Source organism: Neolamprologus brichardi, chromosome 10 (genome assembly GCF_056152115.1).
Source record: "Neolamprologus brichardi isolate AB-2024 chromosome 10, ASM5615211v1, whole genome shotgun sequence".
NCBI lineage: Eukaryota > Metazoa > Chordata > Actinopteri > Cichliformes > Cichlidae > Neolamprologus > Neolamprologus brichardi.
The window spans coordinates 14,489,749-14,513,174 of record NC_142113.1 but is presented as its reverse complement, the minus strand read 5'-3'; the positions used below and the strand labels follow the sequence as shown (position 1 = coordinate 14,513,174).

At 40.5% G+C, this 23,426-nt stretch overlaps 1 protein-coding gene across 1 annotated transcript; it reads right to left on the bottom strand.

The window, feature by feature from the left end:
- Positions 1-560: 560 nt before the first annotated feature.
- LOC102777392 (GDNF family receptor alpha-4-like) lies at positions 561-23,426 on the bottom strand. Its single transcript, XM_006802263.3, has 8 exons — positions 22,936-23,426; positions 14,455-14,721; positions 14,277-14,369; positions 13,798-14,167; positions 10,765-10,874; positions 10,119-10,253; positions 6,308-6,444; positions 561-2,999 (listed from the first exon to the last, which is right to left on the bottom strand). Exons 1-8 carry the CDS (start codon positions 22,988-22,990, stop codon positions 2,799-2,801), a joined length of 1,368 nt encoding a protein of 455 aa, XP_006802326.1. The 5' UTR covers positions 22,991-23,426; the 3' UTR covers positions 561-2,798.

Genomic DNA, 23,426 nt, shown 5'->3' with positions numbered 1-23,426 from the left:
CACTGTACAATAATGAACTTTAAATGATTGGGAAATATCCTCATAACCCATACAAGATTAATGGGCGGCAACAATTGCTTTTCTTATTGGCATTGTGTTACCACACACCTTAATGCTCCAGAAAACTGCCAAAACTTGCTTTTATAGAGGTGCTCACACTGGATGATGATCAGTCAAGTGCATTTTATTAGCATCACCTGGCTGCTACTTAGCCTCTTAATTCCTGTGGAAGCAGCAAGGGAATACTTAATTTTTGCACAATGCATCTGCATTTTGGCTTAGTTTTTGTTAAATGAATAATAACATGATTTTGTAGTTCTTATGAGGTTGTAGTTCCCTAATTTGAAGACTTGTTAACGACCAGATTATTTTTTGATGGTTTCACAATAAGTAAAACCTTAGAGCTTTCTTATAATAACTGGATACTTTAACACTCTTTTTTATTTTTATTTTTTTCCAACTAATTGATTTAATGTTCGCTTACATTATAAATGACCAAAAAGCCCTTTCACAGCGGTCGTTCCTCGGTCATTCAAAAGCACTTCTTTCAATTTCCAACATGACTTTTATTTTGATTTTTTTTAACAAACTGGAACACTTTATGCTATGTCACAAAATTACACAGTTAATACACACTAAGGTCAGCATTATTCAGCATGTCTGGTATGTTTTTACAAGCAATGAAACAGTACTGTACATAGCCTCACCACATCCATGATATAACATACAAACTGTCTGGGGAATAGTTACAGTTTCTTTAACATCTCAGTTTTATGCATGGAAAGTAAGCTGATGTAAACGTTTACTTTACATAGTTTACAAATATAAACAAACCTGCGGACACACATGTAAACTCACATTAAGTCGTTAAGGCCAGAGTGCACGGGATGCAATTACTGACACTTGTCATTGGATGCTTAAGAGCTCGCTGCGGCTGATTCTGCAGCGTAAACGCTGTGATGGGTGATGTTTCTCTGTCATTAGCGGCACGCCTCCTCCACGGTCTGCTTCATAAATGTGAATGCCTGCTGGTTGTCAAATCAGACTATTACTTCACTTCTTCTGTCCGGTTATGTTCTCTTGGCACCAGCTAAGCATGAAGTCATACTTCAAAACTTTGCTCTCAACAAGTAAGTGGTCAAAAAACTTGCATGATGTCATTTCGCCCTACAGTCAGTAATAGTCACTGCAGGTGCACTAGCCTTACAACATCCATTCAAAGTCCAACTTTAACTTCCCCAAACTTTGAAATAGGATAGACTGGCACTCAGGGAAACAGGGCTTATATGCTTCCAGCGTCTCCTTTACGCCTTCACACCGTCGAGACATATCCAAAGTTCAGTCTTCATATTAATAAACAACTCCAGCAGATGTTGGTGACGCAGTCTCGAGTCACCCATCAATGCAATTACTCCAATACATATTATTTTCTTAAAAACATGAATTCATAATTACAATGAATTGGTGCTATAGCGGTTTATGACTAGTGAGAAACCATGGAGCGATTTTCTTTGCAGAGCTACTTCTTGGAAATCATCAAATCAAAGAAGTTTACCCCTCTTAAAAAGCTTCACTATCCTTCTCTTTACCTACACCCCTGCAGCTGCATAATTTCACAAGAAAATGAGCCATAAGAGGAAAAATCATTAACATCAGCAAAAGATATTTCAGGCAGAGAGAATGGCTCAATGTGCTGCTCAATGATCAGAGCAGCCAGCAGGCTTTACAGCCTCCTGTGTCCGTCTCTATCGCTGCATCTCGCTCTCGCAGCATCTACAGTGCATGATGGTGAAGGCGCACTAAAAACACATCTCCTAAGGATAAAAGAAGTGAGAGGGTATGACAGCAGTAAATTGGCTTTTTCCTCCCCTGAGCCCTACTCTAGACTTCCCCTGCATGCTGAGCAATTTGAATTGTGCTGTAATTGCTTATGTTGCTTTTCTCTCCTCGTCATTTCTACAAAAGAATTTGATCTCATTACTTTTGCCTGTGGTTGAATTCGCAGCCACTCACTGCGGTAGGAATAATACTAAGTGGCGTGTTAACAAAAGAAAGGGAGCAGAGTGACTCTTGCTCTCAGCTTTTCGGTGCGCCAAACGCAAAGAACTGTATGCGACGCGACAACGCGTTGGTTTTACATTTCGTCACTTTTTTAAATGAAGCCATTGCCAAAAGTGTTTCGTTTTTAGTGGTACAAAGCAGCTTAAGTGTGGTGCGGTTCCCTATTAGCTCGTTGCGAAGTGGATTATCTTACTCTGCCACAGTACGAAGGAGGGAGAGGAAGAGCCGAAGGGGCAGCAGAGAAACGGATGCGACATGGGTCATGAAAAAGAAATCAAAAGCCATGCTCATGCCTGGTTGCAGTGGAGTAGACTGGTTATGGTTTTTGGGAGCAAGTAAAGTGAATGTGGCCTTGGGCAATGTGCTTCTTGGTAAAAGAGGGGTTTCAGTGTGAAGCAAGTTCTAGATGGAGCATTTGCCCAGAGAAAACCTCTCAATTCACCCATGCTCTCATGTATCTGCTCGTGCTGTTGCCTTCCTTTCATTTGAGACAACTTGAGCACAGACAACATGGATACAGCGGGGCTACAGATATCTTTTAACATTTGAGGAAGCTCAAGAGGAAAAGAAGATAGAAAAAAATGCTGGGATACAAAACTAGAAAAAAGGAAAGAAAAAGTGTTATGAGTATTTACATTTCTTCTTCATGACAGTCCTCTGAGGTCCATTCTGAGTGCTGAGATGGATTTGACAGCAGTAGCGAGTGTAAAATGTAAGTGGAGAATGAGATGGAGGCTTCAGTAGCTCCAACACTTCCAGTCTATGATGAGCGCAGGCAGCAGCAGTAATGGATACACGGGCACTGCTTGGTTAGCTGCTCCCCGCTGGCTCCCTCTAGCACCCGATTCTGTGTCAGAGTCCTTCTCGGAATACGGCGGAATGACGTTGAATTCTTCGCTCGCCTCTTCCTCCTGCTCCTCTTCTTCGCTGTCCTCCATCTGCGGGAAGCACAGGAAGAGCGATTCTTTCAATTAACATGTGTGCTGGAGCATGGAGGAGAGGTCAGGAAGAGAATGTCTACATTAACCCAGAATCTAAAGCACATGTAAAAATATCCTAAAGGCAAAAAACCTGGAAGCTAAGACATGACTTTTAGGTTAACAAAAGACAGAAAGTACATTTCGTTTGTGCAACTTAAAACTATCTATCTATATGTATATATAGATGTGTGTTTTTGTTGTCAGTTCTCAATGCTATTTGTACACTATTTTAAACAAAGAAAAAAAGGTCAACCCCCAGGACGGGACCTATAGGATGTCAGAGAAGTGAAACGGGGAGGGCAACAGATACACAGTTATAGGAGGAGCTGAGAAGAGAGAACCACGGACGGGAATAGAAATTAGCAACTAGGAAGCCATGGTGAGGGAATGGCCACTGGTGAGCCACTGTCGTCCTGAGCATAGTGAGTGCTTAAGAGGTAGGACGAGGTCAAAAATGGAAGAAGCAACAAAAAAATCTGCAGTAAGTGACTTGATCATTGTAGCAATCACCTCAGTAAGACCCCCCAGAGTGGAGACCCATGCCAAAGGACTAACAAGTGCTGCACTAGCTTCCAAACCAACTTCCTTTGCTGTAGCCGGGGAAACTTTTCTTCTTCTGTGGTTGCAAATACTATTTTATGATTTGGAGTTTTTATATCTACTGAATTGCCTGACAGCTTTATTCTGCTCACCATTTGATTTGGTAAGATTTTATATTTTTATGTCCTGTATTTCCATATTTTTGCTATTACATCCATGAGCTTGAAGTAAATTTGAATGTTTTATCTTTTTTATCGTTAATGTTTTTGGGATGATCCATTTTTTATTGTGAATAAATGATTTTTATCTACTCTTTAAGCTACCACTCTCTTGTCTGCTCCACTCAGTATCAAAAGAAAAAGGAGATGTGCGGTGCTGATCTGTGGATCCTTACTGAAACCTAATAATAGTTTGAGTACAACTGTTGACAGTTTTCAGTTTGCTGCAATAGAAAAATGGAACAAACAACTGTACCAAGACCATCAGATCATAAAAGTAAACTTTAACTTCTACTTTTGCTAATAGGAAGTTGGGAAAATTGCAGTTGTTATATATTTGTCCTTCACATGACGTAAAATGTGCAAGTGTATGGTTCACTGTCTCTCTGTGTTCGCACTGTACAAGGTAAGTCCTGCCTTTTCCACTATAGCAGAACAGGGCTGTCAGCATATATAAAAATTGGCAGGAATAGGCTGAATATAATTACTGGTTGGACCGCTGTTTTTATTCAAAAGCCAAATTCTGTTTTGCAAGTAAATCTTTCCATGTTTGTCATTGGCTGATTGGTCACATGCTGCTAACACTGCCTCTCATTGCTAAATTAGGAAACTGCAGATTGTCTCACTGAGTTAACAAACACCTTCGTGTGACTGCTTAGCCTGATTGTCGATGTTGGAGTTAAACCAGAGGAGGAAAAGATATTTGGGATATGCAAAAGAACTGACCTTTGCCCTCTTTTGCCTTTGAGCCCCTCCCCACAGCGAGGGAGTCTACACACAGAGTCGAATCTGTAAAGATGATCATTGCTGATACGTAGCATATAGCATGTATATAAGGGGCACTACAACCTGTAAGGCTTCCTACTCAAATTCTATGACCTAAAGTACAAATAGGCAGTTAAACTACGATGAAGCACATAACCCAGCTGTCCTTGACAGATTAGTAACACTCCAAAAATTACAATTTAAATGTAAAAATGAGGATCATAAGAACCCAAGACTTCTAGTAAGCCTGGTCCATTATTAATATTAATGAAATTCTATAAAATCACATTTAGGAGTCCCACCAGTAATCTCCAATTTGTCGTGCAAAAGATTTAAAAAGTCAAAAGCATCACTTCTCTGAGGTAAATGTGCACAACACTTGGGATGACAGATCTTGCTATTTAGGCTTTTCCAATGTCTTCTGTTTCCTCATGTAATCTGTTTTTGACCGTATTTGTATTTCAGGTCCCCGGGGAGCTATATCAGCTCTGCCCAGGCTTTTGTTTCATCATTTCATTGAAGATAGTTCTTTAAAAGTCTGGCTGTATGTTTGGGGTTGTTGCCTTATGCCGCGGGAAAATTTGGGACAAATGAGATGTCACACCATGGAACTATGTGATGGATAAGAATATAAAATGTGAAAGTGAAAATTGACACAGTCGGGACAAGCCAGCAGGCAGAAAACACCCACATTAGCTCAGTATTAATACATAAATGTATGCTGGGCTTTCTCTGGTTTATGCTTTTGAGGTGAAGCAGCGTACAGAAGCCGTGGTTTTCACTTTTTGACCATAGAGCAACATCTACTGATGACCTGGGTGTGATCTTTTTTCAGTAAAATATTAGGTTATTCACAAAATGTTGCTTCCAGTGGATTGTTTAAAGCTATTTGTACAAATAAGAAAGAGGCAGAGCTTAATATTAATAACCCACATCACATTTTACACGACTTCTCCTTCGAGAGTTCACATTCAACAATCTCTCACTGCTGTATGACTTTCTGTGCTATATAATTTTCCTTTGAGAACGCCCTGAGTTACAGTGAAGCCTCCATTCAAACACAACCACAGAGGGCTGTGAGGGCACACTGAATGGAAAGAGACTGAGTCCTCACCTCAGATCCTTGCTTTAGTTTTGGTTTTACTTTTTGGTCTTGACATTTCACTGCATTAAAAGTACAGAAGGAAACTTGTAGCGCAGTCATCTATCCATTTTTTCATTCAGGTTTTCTCAAATCAGTGCATCGATAAAAGCATCAAAGGAGGTGTGGAGTGATGCTGCAGAGTTTCACTTTGGTGTATTCACGAGAATTCATAATCTGACCTTTTTCAGTGAAACTCCAGAAATGAACTGTGCATCTCGATGTCTTCTAAATCTACTAGCGGCGGTGTTTCTGTGCTACGAGGGTGGGTGGCTTGGGATGGGAGGAAAAGAAAATGAGGAATTAGAAGGATTAAACTAGTGAGAGAATGGAGACTATGAAGCAGATGGGTGTGCATACATGAATATTAAAAGTAAGGGCTGAGTCTACTGCTGCAAACACCTACGGCTAATCCTAGGCCACAATAAGAGGTGTGGATAGGAGCGAGAGGGAGGGAAGTAATCTGAGTTTACACAAGGAGCTCCGGAGCCCGGAACACTGCGATAGTCCCACTTAGGCGTTATCACCTGATACACAGGCGACTGCCTCTTTAGCTGAACTGGTACCACCAGCATATGGCGCAGAGAGCACAGACAACTTACACTGTCGAATTCAGGAAGAGTGTTAACACTGACGTGGACCTTCTCCTGGTAGACGTGTGGGGAGGGCTGAGAAGTTGGCATGGGAGAGTTTTCCACAGGAGGAGGTGCGGAGATTCCCATGGAGCTGATGGCACTGCCTAAAAACAAAAGCAGCAGGGGAAATCTTCTTTAGCTTCACATCATTATTCATCCCTGAAGCATCACCCAAAAAATATTTTCTGTGACTTTTCTAAGCATAGTTAGAGCCATTAGCTGTGAAAACACTGTGCAAAACTGCATGAGATATGAGCCTCTCTTTTTTGTTTTTTGTTTTTTGTGGCACGGTAGTGCACCGTTTAGCACATTCACCTCAAATCAGAAAGGTTCTGTTTTCAAACCTGCTACTCTGAGACCTCTGCGTGTAAAGTTCTACCTGTGGCTACTTGAACTTTCTCTGCGTGCTTCAGCCTCTTCCATCAGCCATTGGATGGATTGCGGTGAAATTGGTACATATACCCACCCACATATCCCTTGGCATGAGTTCTGATAACTGAAATTTCCTGACTTTTCATTTAATGCCACCTTTAGGTCAAAACCTTGTACAATATTTCTGTTGGCTCCCTACATATAAAATGGGATGAAAATAATCTAATTTCACATCTCTTCTACACATTCCAAATGTTATTTTAGCTAAATCCCACAGAGAACCTCCTGGCTGCCAAAGACAAGAAAATATCTGCTTTGGTGTGAACAATTATTCCAGAAATTAGCTGGGTCCATGCCACATGTTACCAAGCAGTTCTGATAAATGGTAAATGGTAAATGGCCTGTATTTGAAAAGCGCTTTACACATCCAGTCATCCACCCATTCACACACACATTCACACACGGATAGTTGAAGGACAGTAAATAAAATACTAAAATATTCAAATTAATATTGCAACTGTTTGTATTTGTGGTGAAGTCATTAGTGGTTGTACAATTACTTGTACGTATATGTAAGTAAAAGAGGTTTTCACAGGACTGCATGGTATCCTGTGATCCAATAGCTTGTAGGGATAACTGTAGCAGTAGTAACTTAAAGTAATTGTTTTCTGTATGACTTTGTCAGTCTCTCACATTTTTAAAAAAAAGCCTCTTTCTGCTGGGAACCCCTCCAAACAAGCCACTCTCGTTCAGGCTTTTTCTAATAGTACTGTCATGAACTTTAACATTTAGTAAGCGAACTGAGCCCCGTAGAGTAAAAGATGTATCTCTTTGATTTTGTGCAGTTTCTGTGAGCACTGCACAGTCTGACCTTCGGGTGAATTTATTGGATGTCCACTCCTGGGAAGATTGTGGCAGTGTGTAAACACACACCTGAATGCTCCACACCAGCAAACCACCAAAACCTCAGCTTTTTTAGAGGTGCTCACATGTGCTGATGAGGAATTAATCAAGATTAGCAACACCCAGGTGCTACTTATCCTGTTAATTCCTATGGAGAAAATGATAGTGTAGTTTGTTTTTCACAGTAATACATAGAGTGCTAAGAAAACTTTCTTTTTCACATGACTGCAGTTATTGCTTAAACACTTTTAAGTCCTTTAAATACTGCTTTTTGCACTAAAAATATTACCCGTGTAATGTTTTAAATTTATATTTATATAAACACGAATATTCCTTGCTGTGGGATATTCTAGCTTCAACCTGTCAGACATTGGCTACAGGGTGGGATATATAAAATGCACATCCTTCAAACTAGTCATTGTAATATTTGGTATATGCTGCATTTGGTTTCTTTCTTTTGCGTGTTAACTCAGCTACTTATATCTTAAGCCGAAATAATTTGATGCAGGTAACCAATGACTGCTGTGTATACTAGACATGTATTGACTGATTCTTGGCTGGACAACACTTAATGTTTGATCATATTTTACTCAAGAGAATAAGTTGTTATTCTCTTAATAACAATTGTTATTAAGAGAATAACAATTATTCTTGTTCTCTTATTAGAGTACAGTACATCAGTAAAAATTTACTTACACAGCAGCAAAATGAGATAATACCCTTCCAACCATTCTGATTTGGCAACAGTTCAACAAGAAGCCACATTATATTTACCAGATTTGGTGAAAGGATTTATTGAAAGAGAGCTTGGAAATCAGATTCAGATTTGGCAGCCAGCCACTCACCAGGGATGATGTCTCTTGCCACTGATTTATTTATAAGAAAACATTATGGTTCAATGGTTTGCCATTTCAATCATCAATTATGACCCAACTAATTTGAATTCTGTGTTCATGCACATTTAAAATGCTCACTTAGATCAGCATGCCTACATCAGTTTAAATAATACTCTAAAAGTAACATTTCCTCGGTCATTATGCTGACACAGGGTGATTTGTCACATACAAGATACTTAGCGTAAAGATGAGCAGTGTGTTTAAATTTTGATTTGTAAGATGCATCAGCTACTTGTGCTCCCATTTAAATTTACAAGAACTCCTTCAAATAACACAAAATGTAGAAAAAAATACTATTAAAAATAAAATCAACATATATTACCAAATCCTCAAATGTGAATGTCAATAAGCGTATAGTAAATGATCAAAAAGGTACATATTTTCTTCAGGTTGTGTTTTTACAGTCTCCTTAGTTAGGTTTAAACTTCCTGAAACTTTGAAACACACCTGACTCTCTGAATGTTCATGCACACTTTTATTTTCTCAGAATGACTAGGACATACTCATGCCACAGCTTTGTTTAGCCTGTTGGCTGTGAAATGATAATGACACGATGCTTTCATAAGGAGTTGTAGTTGCATAAATACAAACAAAATATGGGTCATTGTAGCCCATTGCAAGGTGGTTGCTAGGCAACATCATGACACTATAATATAAAAATGTATAATTCAGTTTTTACAGATATATACAAATGTTATTGTGAAATTAAAATGACAGGATGCTTGCATAAGGTGTTATAGGTGCATAAATGCTAAAACCAGGTCCTTTTAGACCTTTGCTAGCTGGTTACCAGGCAACCTCATGGTGTTACAATATATAATAAAACTGATGTTTTGTGGATATAAATGAGATGTCACTGCTGTGAAATTAAAATGACATAATGCTTGCATAAGATGTTATAGGTGTATAAATGCTAAAAACAATATTTTCTTAGCATAGACAGCAATACCCTGTTGCTAGGCGGTTGTCTTGCAACCTCATGGTGTCACAATATATATTACATAACTGAATTTTTGTGGATGTAAATGAGATGTTAAAGTTAAAATGACATGAAGCTTGCATAAGGTGTTATAGGTGCATAAATGCTAAAAACATCATTTTGGGCAGTTGCTAGGTGGTTATTAGCATGGTGTCATAATATATAATAATTTAAGTTTTGTGGATTTGAATTAGTTATTGCTGTCATAAAGTAAAAATGATGCAATGCTTTTATAAATTTTTATAAATGCATAAATACTAAACACAGGTCATTTTAGCCCATTGCTAGCTGGTTGCTAGATAACATGATGACATCATAATTTCTGAGATAGATAAGAACCTTAAGGTGCCTAAGAGGTTCCTGTGCACCACGTTTGGATGCTTAACTCCTGATCATGTAGGAGGAGTGGGCAGACAAAGACAGAGACACAGAGATGGAGATTTTGTGTACTAGAGAAAAAAAACAGATCTTAAATTTTACTTGTCTTGAACTGTTTGGTTCTCACAAACTGTTGTGAGCACTGTTTTTGTTAGAACATTTCTGGTATCATTTTTATTTCCTTTGGATAAAAAACTGTAAAACTGTGCTGTGCTGCCTTCCCTTCCCAGCCTTAGTACATCGTACTCACGCAGACAAATATTGTTGGTGAACATCTGCAGGATGCGCTGACAGCCCTGCCATTCATTCCCACTGCCTTCACATGTGCACCACTGGGACACCTCTGTACTGCTGTTGCTCACGTAGTTGGGAGTCATGATGGTTCCTGGTTATAGAAAGAAGACCAAAGTTATACTGCAGGCACAACTTTATAAACTTTTAAAATCATATTTCCTTCAGACTCGAGAATTTCATTTTCAGCACACACCTCTACGAAAGGTAAGACACAGACTACTAAAGGTATTAGATGCCCTGCAGGTATGGTGTCACCAGGTTCCCAGCTCTAGATATTGATAATTTCAGGTACACCAAAATTACATTTTGAGTGTGAGGAATGAGTGAAAATAATATTTCCCACATTATTTTGGTGAGCTGCTGGAAACACTGTTTTTGAATCTGCTGCCGTTGTTATAAGTGATGCTATAAAGAGTAGCAGCTAAGGACCATTTGTGAACCCCTGTAGATTTATTTTGCATAATGAAAATTACACATACCGAATATCGCTGCTAAACACCTATTGGAGGAAGTTCTGTTTGTCAGATTCTGTCTGTTTTTTTTCTGAGCTATACACTCTTTCAGCCTCTTCCACCTCTTTAATTTGTTTTCCTCCATCTCACCTATGAGTCCAGCATAAGCCTTCAGGCACATGGTTCTGCGTTCTCGCATACAACCAGAGGCAGAGAGAGGGGAGGGCTGGCAGTTATGCTGGAAATCAGCAAAGCGGGATCTGAAACACACACACGCACACAAGAAGAGAAAACAGTTTTTCATGTGTCAGCACAGAGAAACAGAGTGTGCATTTTAAAAGTGTTTTGACAATTTCATTTCGGGATTCAGGGTTGTGCTGAATGGAAACACCAAAAACAACACAAACAACGACATAGTATAGGAGCTCAACCCACTAGAGAAAGGGATACATGAAAACTGCCTGGTAGTCTAGTAAAACTTCAAAAAATGTAGCTTTCTAGCACTCTGACACCACCTCATTTTCTGCAAAAATGCACACACTGATATTGTCAGTGCTGACAGATAATTGAAAGGTGTGCAAACCATACATTTTGCAGGTAGATGATGTCTTTTAGGTTTGCAATCAACCCTTTCCACAATGGAGGTGCAGCCCATATGCCGTGTGCATTACTGAAACATAACCCGCTGCTCGTTTTCAGAATGCTGCATAGGTTAGCGCGCTAGACAAAGAGACTGCTTGATGCTACCGCAATTAAAAGTAATGAAGCATTGTTGTGCTTCATTACTTTTGTATAAAATCTGAGTGAGTCTATTGACTCACTGATTTAAAGCCGGAGTTCAATTTAAAACTTTTGCTGATGACAACTTCTTGAGTTCAAAATTCCCACGACTCTCTCTTATGCACTTTGCGGTGTTTGGCCTTGCAGTTGTTCTTTTACTTAATCTTCTTTTTCAGCTTTCATTCATTCATATAAAAAGTATCGCCGGGCTAATGAAGTTAATGTATTAAATGTGCACAGATACATTCATTTGCAGCTGCATCATTCAAAGCTTTTATCAATAATCAACAGCAGATCTATAAGACTGTACATTAAATGGTGTGAGGTGTGTTTTGGTGCTGTTTCCACACTCTGCAGTATAGTAACACATGTCAGCAGGAATGAAACAGGAGAACCTCCATCGGCGTAACTTTGTGCTGAACATTGGGGGGTTAAGATCTCCGTCTAAATAAATAAATAAATCTGGGTAAATTCCCATATGATTAAACATGCAGCTATTTTGCTGGTAATAACTGAAATGAGTAAAGGAAATCAACAGACTATTTATGCAAGATAATTCATAATTTTATTGGGGGGGTTATATTTGTTGGGTCTGATTATAGGGGGGGGGTCATTACCCCCCCTAACCCCCCTGGAAATTACGCCCCTGAGAACCTCATATCTCTTTGTTCCTCATAATGCTGTATATTGAAAGTGTGAGTGTTGCGTCACCGTCTTACTTTCAAAGTCTCAAGTAGTTTACTCTATGGACACTTTGTTAGGTACACCCTGCTAGTATTCGGTAGTACCCCCCTTTTCATCTTCACTGCTGCCTTAATCTTTCATGGCACAGATTTAACAAGGTGCTGGAAGCTTTCCTCAGAGATTTTGGTCCATATTGGCATGAAAGCGTCACACAGTTGCTGCAGATTTGTCAGCTGCACATCCATGATTTGACTCTTCTGTTCCACCACGGATGGGTCATATAAATACAGTGATGTCATGTTCAAGAAACCAGTTTGAGAACTGAACCAGTTTGAACTGTTGACACAAGTCAGGATAGAATCATGCTTTTATTCGGTTACTGTCATGTGAATTTTGCAGCACTGAGACTCATCAGAGCATGCAACATTTTTTTCTCTGAGCTGCTTCCGTGTGAATGGCTGATTAGATCCTCGCGTTTACAAGCAGGTGAACAAGTGGACCTAACAATATGTCTGGTGAGTGTTGTTATATCCATTTATGAACAATAAGTAGACAGCGCTTGAACAAAAACTGCCCTCACAAATCATCCCGATGAGCAGCGATGTAGCTTTGAATTCTGAGTAACTGGAAGTAAACTGGTCCAATCTTTTGCTCCCACTTCTGTATCTGTAAAAAGCTTCCTCAGTGGTTATGGCCCCACAGGACCTGTCACCTGCTTATATTTCCCTACGAGCAGACAAGAAAGGATACGGTACATTCAAGGCATAAAATATTTATATTCTGAGACTTTAATCTTTGAGTTACAATGCAACGATGTGCTGAAAACCCACGGGTCCTGGCATTAATATGGATGTAACATTCATATCTACCACCTGCCTGAGCACCGTTGCAGACCAAGCACCCCCATGCCAATACCACTCTCTGTTGGCAGCATGACAATATTCCCCAAAAACCACAAAAACTGCTCAGGAAAATCCCAGAATAATACAAAGAGCTGAAATCAACGGCACAGCCTCCAAACCTCCCACATTCAAATTCAAACAAGCATCGAAATTGGGATCTAAAGATGCACCGCATCAAGTCTTACCACACGCCAGAACAGGACTCAAAGGCACCACGGGACACTCCAAAATATCTTGTATCCATGCACCAACAGGTCAGAGCTTATTTAGTGGCACAAGTGGACATGGACAACAGTAGCTTTTAATTCCACTTTAAGTCCAAAAGAGAGGGTTGTGCAGTGGGTCTGGTATGTTCAGGACATCTTGGATTGTATCATCTGAATGACATGCGAAATCACATCTGGGAAAAGCGGATCTGATGGATGAATTTTGTCAATCGAAAAAGTATCTACAGCTTCCATTCACTTTACTTTTAGTCACTAGTAATCTGGGAGGTGTATCTCATACATATCATCCTTGAAGGACTGCATGTTTGTGCTTTAGGGGAGAGATTATTTAATTAACTCATTCATCAGTGAAGGAGAAATTTTATGCAGCAGTTCTGTTGATACTAACAAAATGGGAGATGCTCATCAGAATGCAGCTCACTGGTGCCACTAGTGTTTAAAAAGACAGCACCGTGTGTTTGATGTAGAATCATTACTTTGTGGTTAACTTTGCAAATATTTCTGACTCATTTTTCAATGCTTTTTCTGTTCTGTGTCCATACGACGAGGCCTTAATGTTCTGCGTCAGTCTACTCAAACAGCCATCTTACCTACACAGCTCATCTTTGGAGCAGTAGTTCTGAAGGCTGAGGCAGTTGGGCTTGCCCGCCCTCTCCTCCCCTCTCACATTCTCCTCATAGGAGCATGACGGGACGATGGTTTTCCTCCGGCGCTCCCCACACAGAGTGTCAGAGCAGGGACAGAAGAGCAAAGCGAAGCTGTACTCCTCTGGCACGCGCTCCAGGAAGCGCCGCAGGGCTTTGTGGCATTTCTGGCGGTTACAGCTGTTGTCAGAGACTGCTGCTCGCTTGGTGCAGGCTACAACATATTCTGACCGCAGCGAGCCACATTTCTCGTACAGGCCGCAGTCCTGGGCGGCCTTCAAGCACTGGTTTTGACCATCCATAGTATTAGAGGAAGCTGGGGGGAGGGATTCAGGAGGAAAACAGAGCAATGTATACCCAGGAAAATCAAAAATGGCATCTCAATCTAATTTTGGGAGCAAAGTCACAAAAACGTTCATCTCTACCTGACATGATGGAGGCCATACGCGACATCTCGATGTTTCTCACCAGGTTTAACTTCAGTTCTTCATATGGAGACACTTCATACTCATCATATGCTTAAAAAAGCAGAACAAAGACCACATCTATGACCCAGCTGAGAATTCAGCACATACAGACATTAAATGCTGGCATCAAACCCACCTGCGAATCTCACAGTCCAGTAGACCTTGAGGCAGTGTTCCTCCCTGCGAGAGCCACGCTGACACTTGCAAACTTGGAGGGGGCGATAGCGCTGCAAGGAGTTCTGGGCCTCCAGGCACTCCAACCGCGCGTCTGCCCTGAGGGGCGCCACGGCTTCCTCGGCCGCGCAGTACTCCAGCAATCGATAGATGGCCATGCAGGACTGCTCCTGGATGCATCCCTGCTCGGCCACCAAACAGTCTACGGATGCAGATACTGTCACGCTACCTGCAAGAAAAGTTAATGTCGTAAGTGGTGAAAGCTGCATGTTGCCAACATTACTGAGTTTATTGTCCCACCATCCAGTACTAAATTGGCTTTAATTAAGGCAGCAGACCCAAGTGAGTGCACTCCATAGGCACTCAACAGGTTATGATAATATCCAAAAAGGAAGATTAAATTGAAACGACACAAGAGCAATAGAGCAAAACCTCAGATCTAATCAAAGAGACTAAGGAGAATAATTTACCAACACTACAGGAGTATGTTATGGCTATAATCATTTTCAAATTATTTCCTCGTCTTCCCAGTGGGCATCGTAGTTGAATTTTCTTCTTCTGGTTTCTTTTTCCCCCCACACAACTTAAAAGTAAATCTTTGACTTTTTATCAGTTTATTGTTCAGCACAATATTTGCACCAGTGGTAGTTACAGCATGTTCTCTTAAGCTGTTTAGTATGCTTCACCTCAAATTGTAATACGATGGAGCTCATATACTATGAGTTAGCTTCATCTCTCTTAAGAGTTAACCATCTTTGCTTTAAGTGAGCAAAGATGAGAACTTAGCCAAATCTTTAGTAACCACTTCTGTTAGTCATATATTTCCTCAGCTTCTACATTCCCAGCAACACAAAAAGGATTTTGCTCTCTAAATTAACATTGCCATACTGTTTGATTAAACTACTTAGTGGAGGATCCTACTGATGTTTTTGATGATTCATCCTATTAACTACCTCTTCATACACCCATGATGTATCCCATTAAATGCAACATTACTACTGCTGACAACTTTCCAAAGCGTAATTTCAAGATTGATTCCCCACCTTGGTTTCTGATTTCGCCGGATTTCACACAGTTAAAGTTTTGTCTCTTTTATTTTGGGGGTCAAATCAATGTTATTGTCCGTTTAGAAATCTGTCCACACTTTTCTGTTCAAGGGCTTCCTTGAGGGTTTGGGAGTCAGCTTCCTAACTGCATTTTATTCAGAAGCTATGAAGAAACTCTAAAAGACAACCAGGCATGTGGTGAGAAAAAAAAATCTGCTAGTTTCCTGGATCAGAAGGGATGCCATTCAACAGCCAGCCCTCAAGTCTTGGATGCGTTTTTGCTCTGCAAATACTTGAACCACCACCAAGAGAGTATTTCCGGAATTGGCCCCTCCTATGTGACAGTAATTGGCCAAAAAGTGAAAGTAGCTTTCTATAAACAAGCATGCATAGAAATATCATTTAAAAAAAGTTAATGAGAGGCATTGATAGCAGTGTAAAAATGTATAAGTTTAAATTACATAAAAGATTATACAAACCTGACTATCATCCTCTTACATGTGTCACACTGGTATTTAGTAGGCTATGTTCAGATATGTGTACTTATGAATGTCTTGCGCTGCTGTTTTTATTATTATAAGACACTTAAACAGCTTAGGGCAAATCCTTTTGCAGCAGAGTTTCTTCCATTTGGAACAAGCTTTTACTGATGCCAGACACCGTCTCCACATGTAATGCCAGAGACAAAACCAATTTATTCAGCACTATGCAGCACGTCACTTCCAGTTTTACCTTCACACTGAGACTCAATCTGGATATCACACTCAGACAGTGACTGAATTGAAACGTCCACTATCAGGATGTATGTACGCATTCATACAGCTGCTCCTGCAAAATATGCTACTTAAGGACGCTAAAGATTTGCATCAGCTGTATATGTATTTGTAGAAACATGCTGCATACCGCCAACCACATTTCCTCTACATGTCAGAACAAAAAACATGTGGGTTCATTGTGATTAGGCATGAAGCATATTTTGATTGGCAATGTTCTGCCTCGAATGACTACGAGTGATAAACTACAAATCATTTCATAATGCTGATTGCTGCTCAGTAAAAAAAAAAAAAACACAATGCAGGAAGGCCAGAGGCAGGCCGAGTGAGACGAGAGAGAGAGTAAAGACATTTGTTTAAAAAAAAAAGAAGAAAAAGCAGTCTTCAAAAAATGTATCTGAAGGAGCATTTCAGGAAATTAATTTTCTCAAATGTGACACATTATTGTCCCCACAAATTACACTTGATATACAGTAATTCGAGACTTAGAAGGAAAATAGCTTGGGTAGGCAATATGCACTCGCTTTTCCCACTTTAGCTCATTAATTTTCTATATCCTGTCACTTTTTAAGTGCATGTAATGAATAGGCTGGCAGACATATAAAACTGGGTTGCACATAGAGTAAATCATCATGTTTAAAACTTAATGCATGCCTGTAAACAAATATCTGTACCTGGTTCATACACACATATACTTATGATTCAGTACATTAACATTTACAACACATAAGCTCATATGCAAACACACGCGGCATTGTGTTAGATTGGTCACACACTTCGATTAAGCTCCTGCTGACTGGCGGCCCAAAGCGCGGCTGCAATCCAATTCTGCTGCTGCATGTTTTGCAATCTCAGGCGCCACATGAGGTCCACGTCTCACTTTGGCATGAGACATATCATAAACAGAAGCTATGCTTCATCGCCGCAGCAGGAAAACTTCCAAAGCGACTGCTGGGACTCCATAGGGTGAGGTGGGGGTGGGGGATAGTAAAACACAGGCCAATCAGTCATATTCACGGTTACAGCAAAGGTGATGATTACCTGTCTTTCGGTGTATCGTGACGTCTCGATAATCCTACCAAAGCATTATATCCCAGCACTTTTAGCTGCAATTTTAGCAGGCTTTGTATAATCTCCAGTTTATTCATTATTCTTTCTCAGTGTTTGCTCCTTCGGGCTTACATTCGATAAAGACAGACTATCAGCAGTTTTACTTTGTGAGAACCTTTCATGGTGTAAGCTCACACATGCACATACCAACACACATATACATCAGAGATAACAAAAACCTCTATGGAGTCCAGACCAGCTCTTTTATGCCTCGTCCAGCGTGCAGGTCAGGAGTTCATTTTTATAGCATTATTTAACGCTATGCTGATAAAGAAGCACTAGGCTCACATTATGGGGTTTTTTTTGCGACGACAAATTGCTACAGTAAACTTCTGCATTAAGGGAATTGTTGGTGTAAGCACGGGGTTTATGTTTTTCAGGAAAAAAGAAAAATAGAAAGAAAAGTAAGCGGGAGATTAATTACTGCGATATGTGAGCCATAATGCACTCTATTGATTTCTCACTGGGCTGATTAATAGAATTTGTGAGCTGATGAAGGTTGAAGCCATAAACATCAAACCATACACCACATACCGACATTCACAGAGGGACCAACTGGGTTGGCAATTTTCTCTTCCGTCCTTTCAAACACATGGGATGGGCTGTAGAGCGTCCAGATTGTTGGGCAGTAATTTGACTTGAGAGGAGACCGTGGCGGGAGAGTGCGACTCTGATGTGAAATCTGCTCAGAGATTGTGACAGAAGGGACTTCTTGGAAGGAAGTCACAGACTCAAGGAGCAAATGGAAGCACAGCAACAAGATGGAGAAAAAGGAGAAACACGCTCACGGCTGCCACAAAGTGTTACTACGTGCACTCATTCACAAGCACACCAGTGGGATTCCTGTCTGACCTGTTCATGCATTTCTGCGTGCACGTAAAAGATTTTACTTGTTGTAACTGGAATTGTTGACAATCAGCAGCTGCAGTTTTGTGTCAGGGAAAGTAGAGCTATAATTAAAATGCACTTATTCCACCATAAAAACACAAACACTTACTGCTCTTCTTGACCTTCTAGTGAGCATATTAAATAAATATAGATTAGGATTGGACTTTAAACAAACAAAAAATAGCAGCTTGAAGATGTCAGCTTGTGTTTAGGTAATTATTAGTGGCAGTTAAACCACATATTCAACCGTGGTTTTATAGCTGCAATGACAACGATGAGGCTAATGTTCAATATCTCTATAGCCCTGTTTTGTTCATTAGCGGCACATTAAAAGGACGACAGTGTTGGCATGCTAGGACTGACCCACAACCATGCTGGGATATTGTATTTCTATGAAATTAACCCATCACAAGACCACAAGACGTCATGCTAAAAAAAAAACAAAACATGGGACTAATAAATGGGAGCGGATACCCCGCAGAACATTATGCTCAAATCATGATGTGTAATTTGAACACTGTTCCCTGTGCAGTGTGGTCAGAGCTGCTTCCTCAGGAAGGACACAGATGGTTGATCAGTGCTGATTAAGGCTTCAGTGGCTCCTTATTGACACAATCATTTCCACTGAGAATTATGCAAATTCAAACACTCGGCTCAGCCTCCTCTAACATTAAGCCTTCTTTTAACATTAAACATATGCTTAACAGTTTGCACATATTCTCTTTGTTACGAGCAAAGTTTCGCTACTGCCCTGGGCAGCCTCGGTCGAGCAGTTCCTCTTAAAGAAATGGCAAAAGTTGGGTTTTTTTGTCTGTAATGGAAAGCTGACTTATTTAGTATGTGAACTCGTGCTGAGATGACTCTTATTTAACATGCTATTTCAAAGCATATGCATTTCCTTCAGATGTCGCTGGGTATTGGGGACTTATTAGTGCTCAAAGAAAACATTTCAAAAGAAGCTGAAAACAAAGTTATTATTTATCAAGGAAACACAACAACAACCATACATTAGCCAAGCAACCACAGTACACTGCGTTATCTTTTTCTCTGTCGTCATTGTGCTTACATGCTTTTGTGACCGCTCTGTTCTGCATTGTAGCTTCTTCCTCTTCAGTCACTTCATGCAGTTCTACCTGCTGCATTTATTTATTCTCTACAACCTATCAAGACATCAAATTTTTCCCCACCTAAAGTGTACAAGCCCCATCTTTTTACCAGCAGCTCTCACAGCTGTGGCCACATGAGGACAACACTGATTGGTTTAGTAACATGTTACATTGACTTAAAAAAATCAAAATCAAAATCTGCAGTCTTCAAAAAATCTGATCATTTGCCAACTTCTTTTCAAAAGGCTGTTTGTGGAACAACTCTTCACACCTTAAATAAAAAACACACCTTGTTTAAATTACCTTGCATGTATGGGCAAACACCTCACCTTTGATTTTGCCTCAGTTTGTGCAACATAACAACACTAGTGCTGAAAACTTCCATACGGAGCCACTTGCTTAACCACTTTTGATGTACCAACCCAAAGAAAGACTCCAGGCCTGGGGGGCCCTCAGTACGTGAGTCAGGAGTAAGCAAAGCAGTATTAGCTGCTCGACAGTGAGTTGTTGAGCAGCAGGTAAAGCTGTCTGAATCCAGAGGCGACAGTTCTGCTGGTGAGGACGAGAATAATCATTTCATGTTCGATATCAACAGCTACCCAGTGCATCTAGTACATGGATAATGTCTCACTTAATGAGGCGTGCCAGCGGATTGTGCAGCCACATCACGCAGGCAGCATCCCTCCGCTGTACACCAGGTAAAACGCATCAGGTGCTGCATCAGCCAGCTAGGGTGTCTGGATCTGTGTGAATATTTCAGGCTTCTGCCTTCTGCTGCCTGATGTAGTTCTAAATTCCAACGTGCCAAGACATTTCTTGGCCAGACACACACACACACGAGCACTGACAGTTTCCATCGGGCTGTGGATTTTTTGTTTGTGCCATCAAGTGTGTGCGAGCGGCAATCAAGATGCAGTGCACACGTGAACAAATTGACTATTACAGCCAGTCATACATAAGTGACACAATTTAACGTTTAAGAAAGTGGGGCTTTTTTTTATGCTTTTAGCTTGACAGTGAGAAACCTGGTGTCATTCAGACCTACATTTAATTGCTATCCTTGATGTGATCCTTTTAATTAAAATGACTCCTTTAATGCAAAATGTCAAATAGATGCATATTCAGAGGCGAGCATTTCATATTTTTTATCTAAGGAATGTTCAATGGGCTTCTTGCCAGTTTAATTTTTGTGTGCTGTCTTCCTAAACAAAACAGAATTACAGGCACAGGGAACATCAAGACAATGCCTGAGCATTCAGAGGGGAAGACAAAGAAATGCCTATGGCACAGAGAGAAAGACAAAGAGGGTGAGAATTGGATAAACCTGCGTGCATGAAGTGAAGTCAAATAGCTAAATAGAAACTCCAGGGAGACTAGTCCACCTAAGAAGTGGGTAACTTTACACAGCCTGAAAATAAGCCCTAATAAATTTGTGACAACCGTGTTATGGCTCAATCACATCCACTAAATGAACTACCAAAATAGCAGTGCTCAATCAGCAGTTGCAGCCTCTACTGGGACTTGAGCGATAATCCTCAGGGGCCTGGCAGCAAAGGGTCAAAGTCGGGTTAAATGTCACTCAACAATAGTCAGCTTTCAGTTGATATAGCTGGCAAACATGCAGTGTTTCCACATTCAAAGTGATCGCATGCATTATTTGTGGGATTTCTTTCCATTGCACTATTCATTTAGGGGGAAAGAACCGTGGATTCAACAACATATACAAAAAATAACCCAGAGAATGAGAATCATATCATATCTTTGACCCAATAGATGATAGATTTTAAAGTCAGCTTTTAAAAGTCGGGACTTTTGTTCAAAGGGGTGAAAATTCTTAATCGATACCTATAGATGTTTTTCTCCTCTTCAGTCTTGGTGACAAACCTTTTGAGAAGGCCACTGTCGTCATCTTGTTGGCGCTGCCATTGTTGAGGCCACCGAGTTGCACAAAGTCGGATATATTCCAAGGTAAAAATAACATTGCGTGAAATGGAATACAGTTCGTAGGGGCCAGACTATTTAAACAGCAACAGTCTGGCCAAACAGCCGTTTTGAAACAAAGTAGCTCCGCAACAGATTTGACCAAAACGACATTAACACCGAGACCAGATTCTGCACCGATTACGCTTTTTTTTAATGACGTTGATTAACAAAATTAAAATCCAATAATTTCTCTTGCAATCAGGTATAATGTCAGAAGTGAACATCAGTGCAGACTAATTTGCATGTGTAATGATTCGTATCTCGATTAATTAGCACTTGAAAGTAGCTGCTTTTCTTGGTGTGATTCCACCCAAGTGCGTGGCAGGTGGGCTTGAAACACTATGATGTTCTGCGTGTCTGAAGGCTCTGACATTCACGAGAAAGCATTCATCATCTAATGATACTAATCTCTAATGGGCACCCTCACCTGATGTTATCTGAACATTCCCGGATGCCGAGAAGGATGAACCTCCTGTACTTGGAGCATAATCCAACAATTACACTATTTGCATGCATTTGTGCAGTGAAAAGCAGAGGGTGGGCGGTGGCTGTGTTTCCTGCGGTCTGTGTTACATTAGATCAAGAACAATAGATCAAGATACATGACATGTAAAGAGCCACAAGCTCTGATGTACATGTCACATTTTTCAAAAGAAAGATCAAAATGGATATAACTCTAAACCAGCAACCACACACCAACAAGCTTTACGCTCCACTGAGATGTCCGACCACATTATTGACTTTAGACAATATAAAGGCACTTGGCAGAAGCTTAATGTGTGTTCACACTGCAAATTCACAGAGCCTGCTGAAATGTCAGATATTGCTAAGAGGTCTTTCTTGAGTTGATCTTCACAAAAGACAATGACTGCTCGTGCTGTGACACTAAATGCTCTCTTTTGTTACTTCTATTAAGTTGTGAATGTCAGATTTAATACTACTGCAAATTCACTTCCATTGCACATTTTATGAAATAAAGGAAGAAAGGTCTATTGTCTCAGACCTGAACACATCATCCACGTGTAATATCTGAACTTCTGCTAGATTTTGTATTATTTCGTGGACCTGTGTAGTTTTATTCTGAAGGCTGTCCCAAAAGTTTCTCTTAAACTGGAATACAATGCAAGACTATTTATGAACCTGCGTCCAGCCAACGTTTATTCTCCTTCTCATGCGTGGACAAAAAGTCTTTCTCCCTTTATGAATTTCAATATCAAGCCAGCTACCGCTCGGGTCACACAGATGCAGGCAATATACAAAAATAATAACAGAACATCAGCAAAATAAATTTAGTTCCGGTGTCTTCGTGTGTATCTCGGCTTGGGGCTTCATACTCTCTAATATGCTGCTATTCATTCATACATTTGCATGAAAAACACGCACGTACCCACACACACATGCACTTTCTTATTAAAGTTGCCGGTACTGGAAGAAAATATCTCTTCCAAAAGATCCCAGCTTTGCATTATACACCGCGATATGACAGTCTAAACGGGTGATTAAAATCTCACTTCAAAATCAGAAAGGTGATGCTTACCATGAGAGAAAACATTGAGCAGAAGTCCAACGATTATCATCCTGCCCGGTGACATTGGATAGTTAGGGATTAGGAAACTCGCACCCGGCTCACTGCAGCTCAGTGACCCGTCTCCTGCCACATCCAGCCTCCCCTGCCGCTGCGCCCTCACGGACTGACTGACTGAGGCTGATCGGATGGTCTAGCAGCCTATACAAAGTTGGCAAAAACTGAACAGGAGCGATTCAAGTTCTCGCGATTTTTGTTGTTCCATTTATTTTTCGGATCCCGGTTATATTGATCTCTGTCGGACGCCAATTCCAAAACCATTTATCCACAAAAGAAGAAAGAGAGAGAGAAGAAACTTTCTCTGCAGCCGATCACGACAAAGCTCCCATCAGTCACACACCGTACCGTAACCTCCCGAGCGCGAGCTGTGTGGCGTTTGCGCTTCTGCCTCCCTGGCAGCTCCACAGTTGTCCAGCCAGAGTTGAGAGCAGACTGAGACTGCA